At 50.9% G+C, this 17,093-nt stretch overlaps 1 protein-coding gene across 4 annotated transcripts in view; it reads left to right on the forward strand.

Annotated features, from left to right (window-relative positions):
• The window catches only part of LOC130323574 (uncharacterized), a 146,679-nt gene extending 132,163 nt beyond the window's left edge, over positions 1-14,516 (forward strand). For all 4 annotated transcript variants that reach the window (XM_056553158.1, XM_056553159.1, XM_056553157.1 and 1 more), the window contains one exon: positions 14,149-14,516. In XM_056553158.1, the coding sequence (XP_056409133.1) occupies positions 14,149-14,324 (176 nt within the window). In that variant the 3' untranslated portion in view covers positions 14,325-14,516. The remainder of the gene's footprint in view (positions 1-14,148) is intronic.
• Positions 14,517-17,093: the final 2,577 nt, after the last annotated feature.

Raw genomic sequence — 17,093 nt, forward strand, 5'->3', positions numbered from 1 at the left:
CACACAACTCTGTATATAGTATAGGGCCCCGCACAACTCTGTATATAGTATAGGGCCCCGCACAGCTCTGTATATAGTATAGGGCCCCGCACAGCTCTGTATATAGTATAGGGCCCCGCACAGCTCTGTATATAGTATAGGGCCCCGCACAGCTCTGTATATAGTATAGGGCCCCGCACAGCGCTAGTATATACTTTAGGGCCCCGCACAACTCTGTATATAGTATAGGGCCCCGCACAGCTCTGTATATAGTATAGGGCCCCTCACAGCTCTGTATATAGTATAGGGCCCCGCACAGCTCTGTATATAGTATAGGGCCCCGCACAGCTCTGTATATAGTATAGGGCCCCGCACAGCGCTAGTATATACTTTAGGGCCCCGCACAACTCTGTATATAGTATAGGGCCCCGCACAGCTCTGTATATAGTATAGGGCCCCGCACAGCTCTGTATATAGTATAGGGCCCCGCACAGCTCTGTATATAGTATAGGGCCCCGCACAGCTCTGTATATAGTATAGGGCCCCGCACAGCTCTGTATATAGTATAGGGCCCCGCACAGCTCTGTATATAGTATAGGGCCCCGCACAGCGCTAGTATATACTTTAGGGCCCTGCACAACTCTGTATATAGTATAGGGCCCCGCACAGCGCTAGTATATACTTTAGGGCCCTGCACAACTCTGTATATAGTATAGGGCCCCGCACAACTCTGTATATAGTATAGGGCCCCGCACAACTCTGTATATAGTATAGGGCCCCGCACAACTCTGTATATAGTATAGGACCCCGCACAGCTCTGTATATAGTATAGGGCCCCGCACAGCGCTAGTATATACTTTAGGGCCCTGCACAACTCTGTATATAGTAAAGGGCCCCGCACAGCGCTAGTATATACTTTAGGGCCCCGCACAACTCTGTATATAGTATAGGGCCCCGCACAACTCTGTATATAGTATAGGGCCCCGCACAACTCTGTATATAGTATAGGGCCCCGCACAGCTCTGTATATAGTATAGGGCCCCGCACAGCTCTGTATATAGTATAGGGCCCCGCACAGCTCTGTATATAGTATAGGGCCCCGCACAGCTCTGTATATAGTATAGGGCCCCGCACAGCTCTGTATATAGTATAGGGCCCCGCACAGCTCTGTATATAGTATAGGACCCCTCACAGCTCTGTATATATAGTATAGGGCCCCTCACAGCTCTGTATATATAGTATAGGGCCCCTCACAGCTCTGTATATATAGTATAGGGCCCCGCACAGCTCTGTATATATAGTATAGGGCCCCTCACAGCTCTGTATATATAGTATAGGGCCCCTCACAGCTCTGTATATAGTATAGGGCCCTGCACAGCTCTGTATATATAGTATAGGGCCCCTCACAGCTCTGTATATAGTATAGGGCCCCTCACAGCTCTGTATATATAGTATAGGACCCCTCACAGCTCTGTATATATAGTATAGGGCCCCTCACAGCTCTGTATATATAGTATAGGGCCCCTCACAGCTCTGTATATATAGTATAGGACCCCTCACAGCTCTGTATATATAGTATAGGGCCCCTCACAGCTCTGTATATAGTATAGGACCCCGCACAGCTCTGTATATAGTATAGGGCCCCGCACAGCTCTGTATATAGTATAGGGCCCCTCACAGCTCTGTATATAGTATAGGGCCCCGCACAACTCTGTATATATAGTATAGGGCCCCTCACAGCTCTGTATATATAGTATAGGGCCCCGCACAGCTCTGTATATATAGTATAGGGCCCCGCACAGCTCTGTATATAGTATAGGATCCCGCACAGCTCTGTATATAGTATAGGGCCCCACACAACTCTGTATATAGTATAGGGCCCCGCACAACTCTGTATATAGTATAGGGCCCCGCACAGCTCTGTATATAGTATAGGGCCCCGCACAGCTCTGTATATAGTATAGGGCCCCGCACAGCTCTGTATATAGTATAGGGCCCCGCACAGTTCTGTATATAGTATAGGACCCCGCACAGCTCTGTATATAGTATAGGGCCCCTCACAGCTCTGTATATAGTATAGGGCCCCGCACAGCTCTGTATATAGTATAGGGCCCCGCACAGCTCTGTATATATAGTATAGGGCCCCGCACAGCTCTGTATATAGTATAGGGCCCCGCACAGCTCTGTATATAGTATAGGGCCCCGCACAGCTCTGTATATAGTATAGGGCCCCGCACAGCTCTGTATATAGTATAGGACCCCGCACAGCTCTGTATATAGTATAGGGCCCCGCACAGCTCTGTATATAGTATAGGGCCCCGCACAGCTCTGTATATAGTATAGGGCCCCGCACAGCTCTGTATATAGTATAGGACCCCGCACAGCTCTGTATATAGTATAGGGCCCCGCACAGTTCTGTATATAGTATAGGACCCCGCACAGCTCTGTATATAGTATAGGGCCCCGCACAGCTCTGTATATAGTATAGGACCCCGCACAGCTCTGTATATAGTATAGGGCCCCGCACAGCTCTGTATATAGTATAGGGCCCCGCACAGCTCTGTATATAGTATAGGGCCCCGCACAGCTCTGTATATAGTATAGGGCCCCGCACAGCTCTGTATATAGTATAGGGCCCCGCACAGCTCTGTATATAGTATAGGGCCCCGCACAGCTCTGTATATAGTATAGGGCCCCGCACAGCTCTGTATATAGTATAGGGCCCCGCACAGCTCTGTATATATAGTATAGGGCCCCGCACAGCTCTGTATATAGTATAGGGCCCCGCACAGCTCTGTATATAGTATAGGGCCCCGCACAGCTCTGTATATAGTATAGGGCCCCGCACAGCTCTGTATATAGTATAGGGCCCCGCACAGCTCTGTATATAGTATAGGGCCCCGCACAGCTCTTTATATAGTATAGGGCCCCGCACAGCCCTGTATATAGTATAGGACCCCGCACAGCTCTGTATATAGTATAGGGCCCCGCACAGCTCTGTATATAGTATAGGGCCCCGCACAGCTCTGTATATAGTATAGGGCCCCGCACAGCTCTGTATATAGTATAGGGCTCCGCACAGCTCTGTATATAGTATAGGGCCCCGCACAGCTCTGTATATAGTATAGGGCCCCGCACAACTCTGTATATAGTATAGGGCCCCGCACAGCTCTGTATATAGTATAGGGCCCCGCACAGCTCTGTATATAGTATAGGGCCCCGCACAGCGCTAGTATATACTTTAGGGCCCTGCACAACTCTGTATATAGTATAGGGCCCCGCACAGCTCTGTATATAGTATAGGGCCCCGCACAGCTCTGTATATATAGTATAGGGCCCCGCACAGCTCTGTATATAGTATAGGGCCCCTCACAGCTCTGTATATATAGTATAGGGCCCCGCACAGCTCTGTATATATAGTATAGGGCCCGCACAGCTCTGTATATAGTATAGGGCCCCGCACAGCTCTGTATATAGTATAGGGCCCCGCACAGCTCTGTATATAGTATAGGGCCCCGCACAGCTCTGTATATAGTATAGGACCCAGCACAGCTCTGTATATAGTATAGGACCCCGCACAGCTCTGTATATAGTATAGGGCCCCGCACAGCTCTGTATATAGTATAGGGCCCCGCACAGCTCTGTATATAGTATAGGGCCCCGCACAGTTCTGTATATAGTATAGGGCCCCGCACAGCTCTGTATATAGTATAGGGCCCCGCACAGCTCTGTATATAGTATAGGGCCCCGCACAGCTCTGTATATAGTATAGGGCCCCGCACAGCTCTGTATATAGTATAGGGCCCCGCACAGCTCTGTATATAGTATAGGGCCCCGCACAGCTCTGTATATAGTATAGGGCCCCGCACAGCTCTGTATATAGTATAGGGCCGTGCACAGCTCTGTATATAGTATAGGGCCCCGCACAGCTCTGTATATAGTATAGGGCCCCGCACAGCTCTGTATATAGTATAGGGCCCCGCACAGCTCTTTATATATAGTATAGGGCCCCGCACAGCTCTGTATATAGTATAGGACCCCGCACAGCTCTGTATATAGTATAGGGCCCCGCACAGCTCTGTATATAGTATAGGGCCCCGCACAGCTCTGTATATAGTATAGGACCCCGCACAGCTCTGTATATAGTATAGGGCCCCGCACAACTCTGTATATAGTATAGGGCCCCGCACAGCTCTGTATATAGTATAGGGCCCCGCACAGCTCTTTATATATAGTATAGGGCCCCGCACAGCTCTGTATATAGTATAGGGCCCCGCACAGCTCTGTATATAGTATAGGGCCCCGCACAGCTCTGTATATAGTATAGGACCCCGCACAGCTCTGTATATAGTATAGGGCCCCGCACAGCTCTGTATATAGTATAGGGCCCCGCACAGTTCTGTATATAGTATAGGATCCCGCACAGCTCTGTATATAGTATAGGGCCCCTCACAGCTCTGTATATATAGTATAGGGCCCCTCACAGCTCTGTATATATAGTATAGGACCCCTCACAGCTCTGTATATATAGTATAGGGCCCCGCACACCTCTGTATATAGTATAGGGCCCCGCACACCTCTGTATATAGTATAGGGCCCCGCACACCTCTGTATATAGTATAGGGCCCCGCACACCTCTGTATATAGTATAGGGCCCCGCACACCTCTGTATATAGTATAGGGCCCCGCACAGCTCTGTATATAGTATAGGACCCCGCACAGCTCTGTATATAGTATAGGGCCCCGCACACCTCTGTATATAGTATAGGACCCCACACAGCTCTGTATATAGTATAGGGCCCCGCACAGCTCTGTATATAGTATAGGGCCCCGCACAGCTCTGTATATAGTATAGGGCCCCGCACAGCTCTGTATATAGCATAGGGCCCCGCACAGCTCTGTATATAGTATAGGGCCCCTCACAGCTCTGTATATAGTATAGGGCCCCGCACAGTTCTGTATATAGTATAGGGCCCCGCACACCTCTGTATATAGTATAGGGCCCCGCACAGCTCTGTATATAGTATAGGACCCCGCACAGCTCTGTATATAGTATAGGACCCCGCACAACTCTGTATATAGTATAGGGCCCCGCACAGCTCTGTATATAGTATAGGGCCCCGCACAGCTCTGTATATAGCATAGGGCCCCGCACAGCTCTGTATATAGTATAGGGCCCCTCACAGCTCTGTATATAGTATAGGGCCCCGCACAGCTCTGTATATAGTATAGGGCCCCGCACAGCTCTGTATATAGTATAGGGCCCCGCACAGCTCTGTATATAGTATAGGGCCCCGCACAGCTCTGTATATAGTATAGGGCCCCGCACAGCTCTGTATATAGTATAGGGCCCCTCACAGCTCTGTATATAGTATAGGGCCCCGCACAGCTCTGTATATAGTATAGGACCCCGCACAGCTCTGTATATAGTATAGGGCCCCGCACAGCTCTGTATATAGTATAGGCCCCGCACAGCTCTGTATATAGTATAGGGCCCCGCACAGCTCTGTATATAGTATAGGACCCCGCACAGCTCTGTATATAGTATAGGGCCCCGCACAGCTCTGTATATAGTATAGGATCCCGCACAGCTCTGTATATAGTATAGGGCCCCGCACAGCTCTGTATATAGTATAGGGCCCCGCACAGCTCTGTATATAGTATAGGGCCCCGCACAGCTCTGTATATAGTATAGGGCCCCGCACAGTTCTGTATATAGTATAGGGCCCCGCACAGCTCTGTATATAGTATAGGGCCCCGCACAGCTCTGTATATAGTATAGGGCCCGCACAGCTCTGTATATAGTATAGGGCCCCGCACAGCTCTGTATATAGTATAGGACCCCGCACAGCTCTGTATATAGTATAGGGCCCCGCACAGTTCTGTATATAGTATAGGGCCCCGCACAGCTCTGTATATAGTATAGGACCCCGCACACCTCTGTATATAGTATAGGGCCCCGCACAGCTCTGTATATAGTATAGGGCCCCGCACAGCTCTGTATATAGTATAGGACCCCGCACAGCGCTAGTATATACTTTAGGGCCCCGCACAACTCTGTATATAGTATAGGGCCCCGCACAACTCTGTATATAGTATAGGGCCCCGCACAGCTCTGTATATAGTATAGGGCCCCGCACAGCTCTGTATATAGTATAGGGCCCCGCACAGCTCTGTATATAGTATAGGACCCCGCACAGCTCTGTATATAGTATAGGGCCCCGCACAGCTCTGTATATAGTATAGGACCCCGCACAGCTCTGTATATAGTATAGGACCCCGCACAGCTCTGTATATAGTATAGGACCCCGCACAGCTCTGTATATAGTATAGGGCCCCGCACAGCTCTGTATATAGTATAGGGCCCCGCACAGCTCTGTATATAGTATAGGGCCCCGCACAGCTCTGTATATAGTATATGGCCCCGCACAGCTCTGTATATAGTACAGGGCCCCGCACAGCTCTGTATATAGTATAGGACCCCGCACAGCTCTGTATATAGTATAGGGCCCCGCACAGCTCTGTATATAGTATAGGGCCCCGCACACCTCTGTATATAGTATAGGACCCCGCACAGCTCTGTATATAGTATAGGGCCCCGCACAGCTCTGTATATAGTATAGGGCCCCGCACAGCTTTGTATATAGTATAGGGCCCCGCACAGCTCTGTATATAGTATAGGGCCCCGCACAGCTCTGTATATAGTATAGGGCCCCGCACAGCTCTGTATATAGTATAGGGCCCCGCACAGCTCTGTATATAGTATAGGGCCCCGCACAGCTCTGTATATAGTATAGGGCCCCGCACAGCTCTGTATATAGTATAGGACCCCGCACAGCTCTGTATATAGTATAGGGCCCCGCACAGCTCTGTATATATAGTATAGGGCCCCGCACAGCTCTGTATATATAGTATAGGGCCCCGCACAGCTCTGTATATAGTATAGGGCCCCGCACATCTCTGTATATAGTATAGGGCCCCGCACAGCTCTGTATATAGTATAGGGCCCCGCACAGCTCTGTATATATAGTATAGGGCCCCGCACAGCTCTGTATATAGTATAGGGCCCCGCACAGCTCTGTATATAGTATAGGGCCCCGCACAGCTCTGTATATAGTATAGGGCCCCGCACAGCTCTGTATATAGTATAGGGCCCCGCACAGCTCTGTATATAGTATAGGGCCCCGCACAGCTCTGTATATAGTATAGGGCCCCGCACAGCTCTGTATATATAGTATAGGGCCCCGCACAGCTCTGTATATATAGTATAGGGCCCCGCACAGCTCTGTATATAGTATAGGGTCCCGCACAGCTCTGTATATAGTATAGGACCCCGCACAGCTCTGTATATAGTATAGGGCCCCGCACAGCTCTGTATATAGTATAGGGCCCCGCACAGCTCTGTATATATAGTATAGGGCCCCGCACAGCTCTGTATATAGTATAGGGCCCCGCACAGCTCTGTATATAGTATAGGGCCCCGCACAGCTCTGTATATAGTATAGGGCCCCGCACAGCTCTGTATATAGTATAGGGCCCCGCACAGCTCTGTATATAGTATAGGGCCCCGCACAGCTCTGTATATAGTATAGGGCCCCGCACAGCTCTGTATATAGTATAGGGCCCCGCACAGCTCTGTATATAGTATAGGGCCCCGCACAGCTCTGTATATAGTATAGGACCCCGCACAGTTCTGTATATAGTATAGGGCCCCGCACAGCTCTGCATATAGTATAGGGCCCCGCACAGCTCTGTATATAGTATAGGGCCCCGCACAGCTCTGTATATAGTATAGGGCCCCGCACAGCTCTGTATATAGTATAGGGCCCCGCACAGCTCTGTATATAGTATAGGGCCCCGCACAGTTCTGTATATAGTATAGGGCCCCGCACAGCTCTGTATATAGTATAGGGCCCCGCACAGCTCTGTATATAGTATAGGGCCCCGCACAGCTCTGTATATAGTATAGGGCCCCGCACAGCTCTGTATATAGTATAGGGCCGTGCACAGCTCTGTATATAGTATAGGGCCCCGCACAGCTCTGTATATAGTATAGGACCCCGCACAGCTCTGTATATAGTATAGGGCCCCGCACAGCTTTGTATATAGTATAGGGCCCCGCACAGCTCTGTATATAGTATAGGGCCCCGCACAGCTCTGTATATAGTATAGGGCCCCGCACAGCTCTGTATATAGTATAGGGCCCCGCACAGCTCTGTATATAGTATAGGGCCCCGCACAGCTCTGTATATAGTATAGGGCCCCGCACAGCTCTGTATATAGTATAGGGCCCCGCACAGCTCTGTATATAGTATAGGGCCCCGCACAGCTCTGTATATAGTATAGAGCCCCGCACAGCTCTGTATATAGTATAGGGCCCCGCACAGCTCTGTATATAGTATAGGGCCCCGCACAGCTCTGTATATAGTATAGGACCCCGCACAGCTCTGTATATAGTATAGGGCCCCGCACAGCTCTGTATATAGTATAGGGCCCCGCACAGCTCTGTATATAGTATAGGGCCCCGCACAGCTCTGTATATAGTATAGGACCCCGCACAGCTCTGTATATAGTATAGGGCCCCGCACAGCTCTGTATATATAGTATAGGGCCCCGCACAGCTCTGTATATAGTATAGGGCCCCGCACAGCTCTGTATATAGTATAGGGCCCCGCACAGCTCTGTATATAGTATAGGGCCCCGCACAGCTCTGTATATAGTATAGGGCCCCGCACAGCTCTGTATATAGTATAGGGCCCCGCACAGCTCTGTATATAGTATAGGACCCCTCACAGCTCTGTATATATAGTATAGGGCCCCTCACAGCTCTTTATATAGTATAGGACCCCTCACAGCTCTGTATATATAGTATAGGGCCCCTCACAGCTCTGTATATAGTATAGGGCCCCGCACAGCTCTGTATATAGTATAGGGCCCCGCACAGCTCTGTATATAGTATAGGGCCCCGCACAGCTCTGTATATAGTATAGGGCCCCGCACAGCTCTGTATATAGTATAGGGCCCCGCACAGCTCTGTATATAGTATAGGGCCCCGCACAGCTCTGTATATAGTATAGGGCCCCGCACAGCTCTGTATATAGTATAGGGCCCCGCACAGCTCTGTATATAGTATAGGGCCCCGCACAGCTCTGTATATAGTATAGGGCCCCGCACAGCTCTGTATATAGTATAGGGCCCCGCACAGCTCTGTATATAGTATAGGGCCCCGCACAGCTCTGTATATAGTATAGGGCCCCGCACAGCTCTGTATATAGTATAGGGCCCCGCACAGCTCTGTATATAGTATAGGACCCCTCACAGTTCTGTATATAGTATAGGGCCCCGCACAGCTCTGTATATAGTATAGGGCCGTGCACAGCTCTGTATATAGTATAGGGCCCCGCACAGCTCTGTATATAGTATAGGGCCCCGCACAGCTCTGTATATAGTATAGGACCCCGCACAGCTCTGTATATAGTATAGGGCCCCGCACAGCTCTGTATATAGTATAGGGCCCCGCACAGCTCTGTATATAGTATAGGGCCCCGCACAGCTCTGTATATAGTATAGGACCCCGCACAGCTCTGTATATAGTATAGGGCCCCGCACAGCTCTGTATATAGTATAGGGCCCCGCACAGCTCTGTATATAGTATAGGGCCCCGCACAGCTCTGTATATAGTATAGGGCCCCGCACAGCTCTGTATATAGTATAGGGCCCCGCACAGCTCTGTATATATAGTATAGGGCCCCGCACAGTTCTGTATATAGTATAGGGCCCCGCACAGCTCTGTATATAGTATAGGACCCCGCACAGCTCTGTATATAGTATAGGGCCCCGCACAGCTCTGTATATAGTATAGGGCCCCGCACAGCTATGTATATAGTATAGGGCCCCGCACAGCTCTGTATATAGTATAGGGCCCCGCACAGTTCTGTATATAGTATAGGACCCCGCACAGCTCTGTATATAGTATAGGGCCCCGCACAGCTCTGTATATAGTATAGGGCCCCGCACAGCTCTGTATATAGTATAGGGCCTCGCACAGCTCTGTATATAGTATAGGTCCCCGCACAGCTCTGTATATAGTATAGGGCCCCGCACAGCTCTGTATATAGTATAGGGCCCCGCACAGCTCTGTATATATAGTATAGGGCCCCTCACAGCTCTGTATATAGTATAGGGCCCCGCACAGCTCTGTATATAGTATAGGGCCCCGCACAGCTCTGTATATAGTATAGGGCCCCGCACAGCTCTGTATATAGTATAGGGCCCCGCACAGCTCTGTATATAGTATAGGGCCCCGCACAGCTCTGTATATAGTATAGGATCCCGCACAGCTCTGTATATAGTATAGGGCCCCGCACAGCTCTGTATATAGTATAGGGCCCCGCACAGCTCTGTATATAGTATAGGGCCCCGCACAGCTCTGTATATAGTATAGGGCCCCGCACAGCTCTGTATATAGTATAGGACCCCGCACAGCTCTGTATATAGTATAGGGCCCCGCACAGCTCTGTATATAGTATAGGACCCCGCACAGCTCTGTATATAGTATAGGGCCCCGCACAGCTCTGTATATATAGTATAGGACCCCGCACAGCTCTGTATATATAGTATAGGGCCCCGCACAGCTCTGTATATAGTATAGGGCCCCGCACAGCTCTGTATATAGTATAGGGCCCCGCACAGCTCTGTATATATAGTATAGGGCCCCGCACAGCTCTGTATATAGTATAGGGCCCCGCACAGCTCTGTATATAGTATAGGGCCCCGCACAGCTCTGTATATAGTATAGGGCCCGCACAGCTCTGTATATAGTATAGGGCCCCGCACAGCTCTGTGTATAGTATAGGGCCCCGCACAGCTCTGTATATAGTATAGGGCCCCGCACAGCTCTGTATATAGTATAGGGCCCCGCACAGCTCTGTATATAGTATAGGGCCCCGCACAGCTCTGTATATAGTATAGGGCCCCGCACAGCGCTAGTATATACTTTAGGGCCCCGCACAGCTCTGTATATAGTATAGGGCCCCGCACAGCTCTGTATATAGTATAGGACCCCGCACAGCTCTGTATATAGTATAGGGCCCCGCACAGCTCTGTATATAGTATAGGGCCCCGCACAGCTCTGTATATAGTATAGGGCCCCGCACAGCTCTGTATATAGTATAGGGCCCCGCACAGCTCTGTATATAGTATTGGGCCCCGCACAGCTCTGTATATAGTATAGGGCCCCGCACAGCTCTGTATATAGTATAGGGCCCCGCACAGCTCTGTATATAGTATAGGACCCCGCACAGCTCTGTATATAGTATAGGGCCCCGCACAGCTCTGTATATAGTATAGGGCCCCGCACAGCTCTGTATATAGTATAGGGCCCCGCACAGCTCTGTATATAGTATAGGGCCCCGCACAGCTCTGTATATAGTATAGGGCCCCGCACAGCTCTGTATATAGTATAGGGCCCCGCACAGCTCTGTATATAGTATAGGGCCCCGCACAGCTCTGTATATAGTATAGGGCCCCGCACAGCTCTGTATATAGTATAGGGCCCCGCACAGCTCTGTATATAGTATAGGGCCCCGCACAGCTCTGTATATAGTATAGGGCCCCGCACAGCTCTGTATATAGTATAGGGCCCCGCACAGCTCTGTATATAGTATAGGGCCCCGCACAGCTCTGTATATAGTATAGGGCCCCGCACAGCTCTGTATATAGTATAGGGCCCCGCACAGCTCTGTATATAGTATAGGGCCCCGCACAGCTCTGTATATAGTATAGGGCCCCGCACAGCTCTGTATATAGTATAGGGCCCCGCACAGCTCTGTATATAGTATAGGGCCCCGCACAGCTCTGTATATAGTATAGGGCCCCGCACAGCTCTGTATATAGTATAGGGCCCCGCACAGCTCTGTATATAGTATAGGGCCCCGCACAGCTCTGTATATAGTATAGGGCCCCGCACAGCTTTGTATATAGTATAGGGCCCCGCACAGCTCTGTATATAGTATAGGGCCCCGCACAGCTCTGTATATAGTATAGGGCCCCGCACAGCTCTGTATATAGTATAGGGCCCCGCACAGCTCTGTATATAGTATAGGGCCCCGCACAGCTCTGTATATAGTATAGGGCCCCGCACAGCTCTGTATATAGTATAGGGCCCCGCACAGCTCTGTATATAGTATAGGGCCCCGCACAGCTCTGTATATAGTATAGGGCCCCGGACAGCTCTGTATATAGTATAGGGCCCCGCACAGCTCTGTATATAGTATAGGGCCCCGCACAGCTCTGTATATAGTATAGGGCCCCGCACAGCTCTGTATATAGTATAGGGCCCCGCACAGTTCTGTATATAGTATAGGGCCCCGCACAGTTCTGTATATAGTATAGGGCCCCGCACAGTTCTGTATATAGTATAGGGCCCCGCACAGCTCTGTATATAGTATAGGGCCCCGCACAGCTCTGTATATAGTATAGGGCCCCGCACAGCTCTGTATATAGTATAGGGCCCCGCACAGCTCTGTATATAGTATAGGGCCCCGCACAGCTCTGTATATAGTATAGGGCCCCGCACAGCTCTGTATATAGTATAGGGCCCCGCACAGCTCTGTATATAGTATAGGGCCCCGCACAGCTCTGTATATAGTATAGGGCCCCGCACAGCTCTGTATATAGTATAGGGCCCGCACAGCTCTGTATATAGTATAGGGCCCCGCACAGCTCTGTATATAGTATAGGGCCCCGCACAGCTCTGTATATAGTATAGGGCCCCGCACAGCTCTGTATATAGTATAGGGCCCCGCACAGCTCTGTATATAGTATAGGGCCCCGCACAGCTCTGTATATAGTATAGGGCCCCGCACACCTCTGTATATAGTATAGGGCCCCGCACAGCTCTGTATATAGTATAGGACCCCTCACAGCTCTGTATATAGTATAGGATCCCGCACAGCTCTGTATATAGTATAGGGCCCCGCACAGCTCTGTATATAGTATAGGGCCCCGCACAGCTCTGTATATAGTATAGGGCCCCGCACAGCTCTGTATATAGTATAGGACCCCTCACAGTTCTGTATATAGTATAGGGCCCCGCACAGCTCTGTATATAGTATAGGGCCGTGCACAGCTCTGTATATAGTATAGGACCCCGCACAGCTCTGTATATAGTATAGGGCCCCGCACAGCTCTGTATATAGTATAGGGCCCCGCACAGCTCTGTATATAGTATAGGGCCCCGCACAGCTCTGTATATAGTATAGGACCCCGCACAGCTCTGTATATAGTATAGGGCCCCGCACAGCTCTGTATATAGTATAGGGCCCCGCACAGCTCTGTATATAGTATAGGGCCCCGCACACCTCTGTATATAGTATAGGACCCCGCACAGCTCTGTATATAGTATAGGACCCCGCACAGCTCTGTATATAGTATAGGGCCCCGCACAGCTCTGTATATAGCATAGGGCCCCGCACAGCTCTGTATATAGTATAGGGCCCCGCACAGTTCTGTATATAGTATAGGGCCCCGCACAGCTCTGCATATAGTATAGGGCCCCGCACAGCTCTGCATATAGTATAGGGCCCCGCACAGCTCTGCATATAGTATAGGGCCCCTCACAGCTCTGCATATAGTATAGGGCCCCTCACAGCTCTGTATATAGTATAGGGCCCCGCACAGCTCTGTATATAGTATAGGACCCCGCACAGCTCTGTATATAGTATAGGGCCCCGCACAGCTCTGTATATAGTATAGGATCCCGCACAGCTCTGTATATAGTATAGGGCCCCGCACAGCTCTGTATATAGTATAGGGCCCGCACAGCTCTGTATATAGTATAGGGCCCCGCACAGCTCTGTATATAGTATAGGACCCCGCACAGCTCTGTATATAGTATAGGGCCCCGCACAGCTCTGTATATAGTATAGGGCCCCGCACAGCTCTGTATATAGTATAGGGCCCCGCACAGCTCTGTATATAGTATAGGGCCCGCACAGCTCTGTATATAGTATAGGGCCCCGCACAGCTCTGTATATAGTATAGGATCCCGCACAGCTCTGTATATAGTATAGGGCCCCGCACAGCTCTGTATATAGTATAGGGCCCCGCACTGGGTATAGGATAACCTTCTGCTCCTCCATGACCTCCCGATCTTCTCCCCTTGGTCAGGGCTGCGGTTCCTCAGGCACACGGCCATCGTACAGCTCAGTCTGGACGGTTCGGGGGTCTCTCTCCAGGGGGTGTCAGACCTGATGAGCGGCTGCCCCTCCCTCACCTGTGTAAGAGCCAACAACCTGCGCCTGGTGCCGGCTGAGGAGGTCTCTGAGGAGGAGGACGGGAGCTGAGGAGGTCACCGCTGGACTCTGGAATCTCAGGGGGGGTTATGTAGGGGTCCCCTGTGATGTCATCCGCCCACAATGAAGCAATATCAGGGAGGGGCAGCAGGGGGCGTCCTGCACAGAAGACATTTTACTGTTCATCTTAGAGAATTTATTTTACTGCCTCATTTACTGACAATAAAAGCTTTATCAATCTGCGTCACTGTGTAATGTCAACATGGTCGGAATTCTGTGCAGATCCCATGTAGGTCCAGGGGAAAGTCCAGATCCTACTGCAGGTCCAGATCCTGGTATAAGTCCAGATCAGTACAGTGGGGACAGATCAGTGCAGGGGGTCAGATAAGTACAGGGGGTCAGATCAGTACAGGGGGTCAGATCAGTACAGGGGGTCAGATCAGTACTGGGGGTCAGATCAGTACAGGGGGTCAGATCAGTACAGGGGGTCAGATCAGTACAGGGGGTCAGATCAGTACAGTGGGGACAGATCAGTAAAGGGAGTCAGATCAGTACAAGGGGTCAGATCAGTACAAGGGGTCAGATCAGTACAGGGGGTCAGATCAGTACAGTGGGGACAGATCAGTACAGTGGGGACAGATCAGTACAGGGGGTCAGATCAGTACAGGGGGTCAGAACAGTACAGGGGGTCAGATCAGTACAGGGGGTCAGATCAGTACAGTGGGGACAGATCAGTACAGTGGGGACAGATCAGTACAGTGGGGACAGATCAGTACAGTGGGGACAGATCAGTACAGTGGGGTCAGATCAGTACAGTGGGTCAGATCAGTACAGTGGGTCAGATCAGTACAGTGGGTCAGATCAGTACAGGGGGTCAGATCAGTACAGGGGGTCAGATCAGTACAGGGGGTCAGATCAGTACAGGGGGTCAGATCAATACAGTGGGGACAGATCAGTACAGGGGGTCAGATCAGTACAGTGGGGTCAGATCAGTACAGTGGGTCAGATCAGTACAGTGGGGTCAGATCAGTACAGTGGGGTCAGATCAGTACAGTGGGGTCAGATCAGTACAGTGGGGTCAGATCAGTGCAGTGGGGACAGATCAGTACAGTGGGGTCAGATCAGTGCAGTGGGGACAGATCAGTACAGTGGGTCAGATCAGTACAGGGGGTCAGATCAGTACAGGGGGTCAGATCAGTACAGGGGGTCAGATCAGTGCAGTGGGGACAGATCAGTAGAGGGGGTCAGATCAGTACAGGGGGTCAGATCAGTACAGGGGGTTAGATCAGTACAGTGGGGTCAGATCAGTGCAGTGGGGACAGATAAGTACAGGGGGTCAGATCAGTACAGTGGGGTCAGATCAGTACAGGGGGTCAGATCAGTACAGGGGGTAAGATCAGTACAGGGGTCAGATCAGTACAGTGAGACAGATCAGTACAGGGGGACAGATCAGTACAGGGGGTCAGATCAGTACAGTGGGGACAGATCAGTACAGGGGGACAGATCAGTACAGTGGGGACAGATCAGTACAGGGGGTCAGATCAGTACAGTGGGGACAGATAAGTACAGGGGGTCAGATCAGTACAGTGGGGACAGATCAGTACAGTGGGGTCAGATCAGTGCAGTGGGGACAGATAAGTACAGGAGGTCAGATCAGTACAGTGGGGTCAGATCAGTACAGTGGGGACAGATCAGTACAGGGGGTCAGATCAGTACAGGGGGTAAGATCAGTACAGGGGTCAGATCAGTACAGTGAGACAGATCAGTACAGGGGGACAGATCAGTACAGGGGGACAGATCAGTACAGGGGGTCAGATCAGTACAGTGGGGACAGATCAGTACAGGGGGACAGATCAGTACAGTGGGGACAGATCAGTACAGGGGGACAGATCAGTACAGTGGGTCAGATCAGTACAGGGGGTCAGATCAGTACAGTGGGGACAGATCAGTACAGGGGGTCAGATCAGTACAGGGGGTCAGATCAGTACAGTGGGGACAGATCAGTACAGGGGGTCAGATCAGTACAGGGGGTAAGATCAGTACAGGGGTCAGATCAGTACAGTGAGACAGATCAGTACAGGGGGTCAGATCAGTACAGTGGGGACAGATCAGTACAGGGGGACAGATCAGTACAGGGGGTCAGATCAATACAGGGGGTCAGATCAGTACAGTGGGGACAGATCAGTACAGTGGGGACAGATCAGTACAGGGGGACAGATCAGTACAGGGGGACAGATCAGTACTGGGGGACAGATCAGTACAGTGGGGACAGATCAGTACAGGGGGTCAGATCAGTACAGTGGGGACAGATCAGTACAGGGGGTCAGATCAGTACTGGGGGACAGATCAGTACAGGGGGTCAGATCAGTACAGGGGGTCAGATCAGTACAGGGGGTCAGATCAGTACAGGGGGTCAGATCAGTACAGTGGGGACAGATCAGTACAGGGGGTCAGATCAGTACTGGGGGACAGATCAGTACAGGGGGACAGATCAGTACAGGGGGTCAGATCAGTACAGGGGGTCAGATCAGTACAGGGGGTCAGATCAGTACTGGGGGACAGATCAGTACAGGGGGTCAGATCAGTACAGGGGGACAGATCAGTACAGGGGGTCAGATCAGTACAGGGGGTCAGATCAATACAGGGGATCAGATCAGTACAGGGGGACAGATCAGTACAGGGGGACAGATCAGTACAGGGGGACAGATCAGTACTGGGGGTCAGATCAGTACAGTGGGGACAGATCAGTACAGGGGGTCAGATCAGTACAGTGGGGTCAGATCAGTACAGTGGGGACAGATCAGTACAGGGGGGACAGAT

This window comes from Hyla sarda, unplaced genomic scaffold (assembly GCF_029499605.1).
Source record: "Hyla sarda isolate aHylSar1 unplaced genomic scaffold, aHylSar1.hap1 scaffold_251, whole genome shotgun sequence".
NCBI classification, from domain to species: Eukaryota; Metazoa; Chordata; class Amphibia; order Anura; family Hylidae; genus Hyla; species Hyla sarda.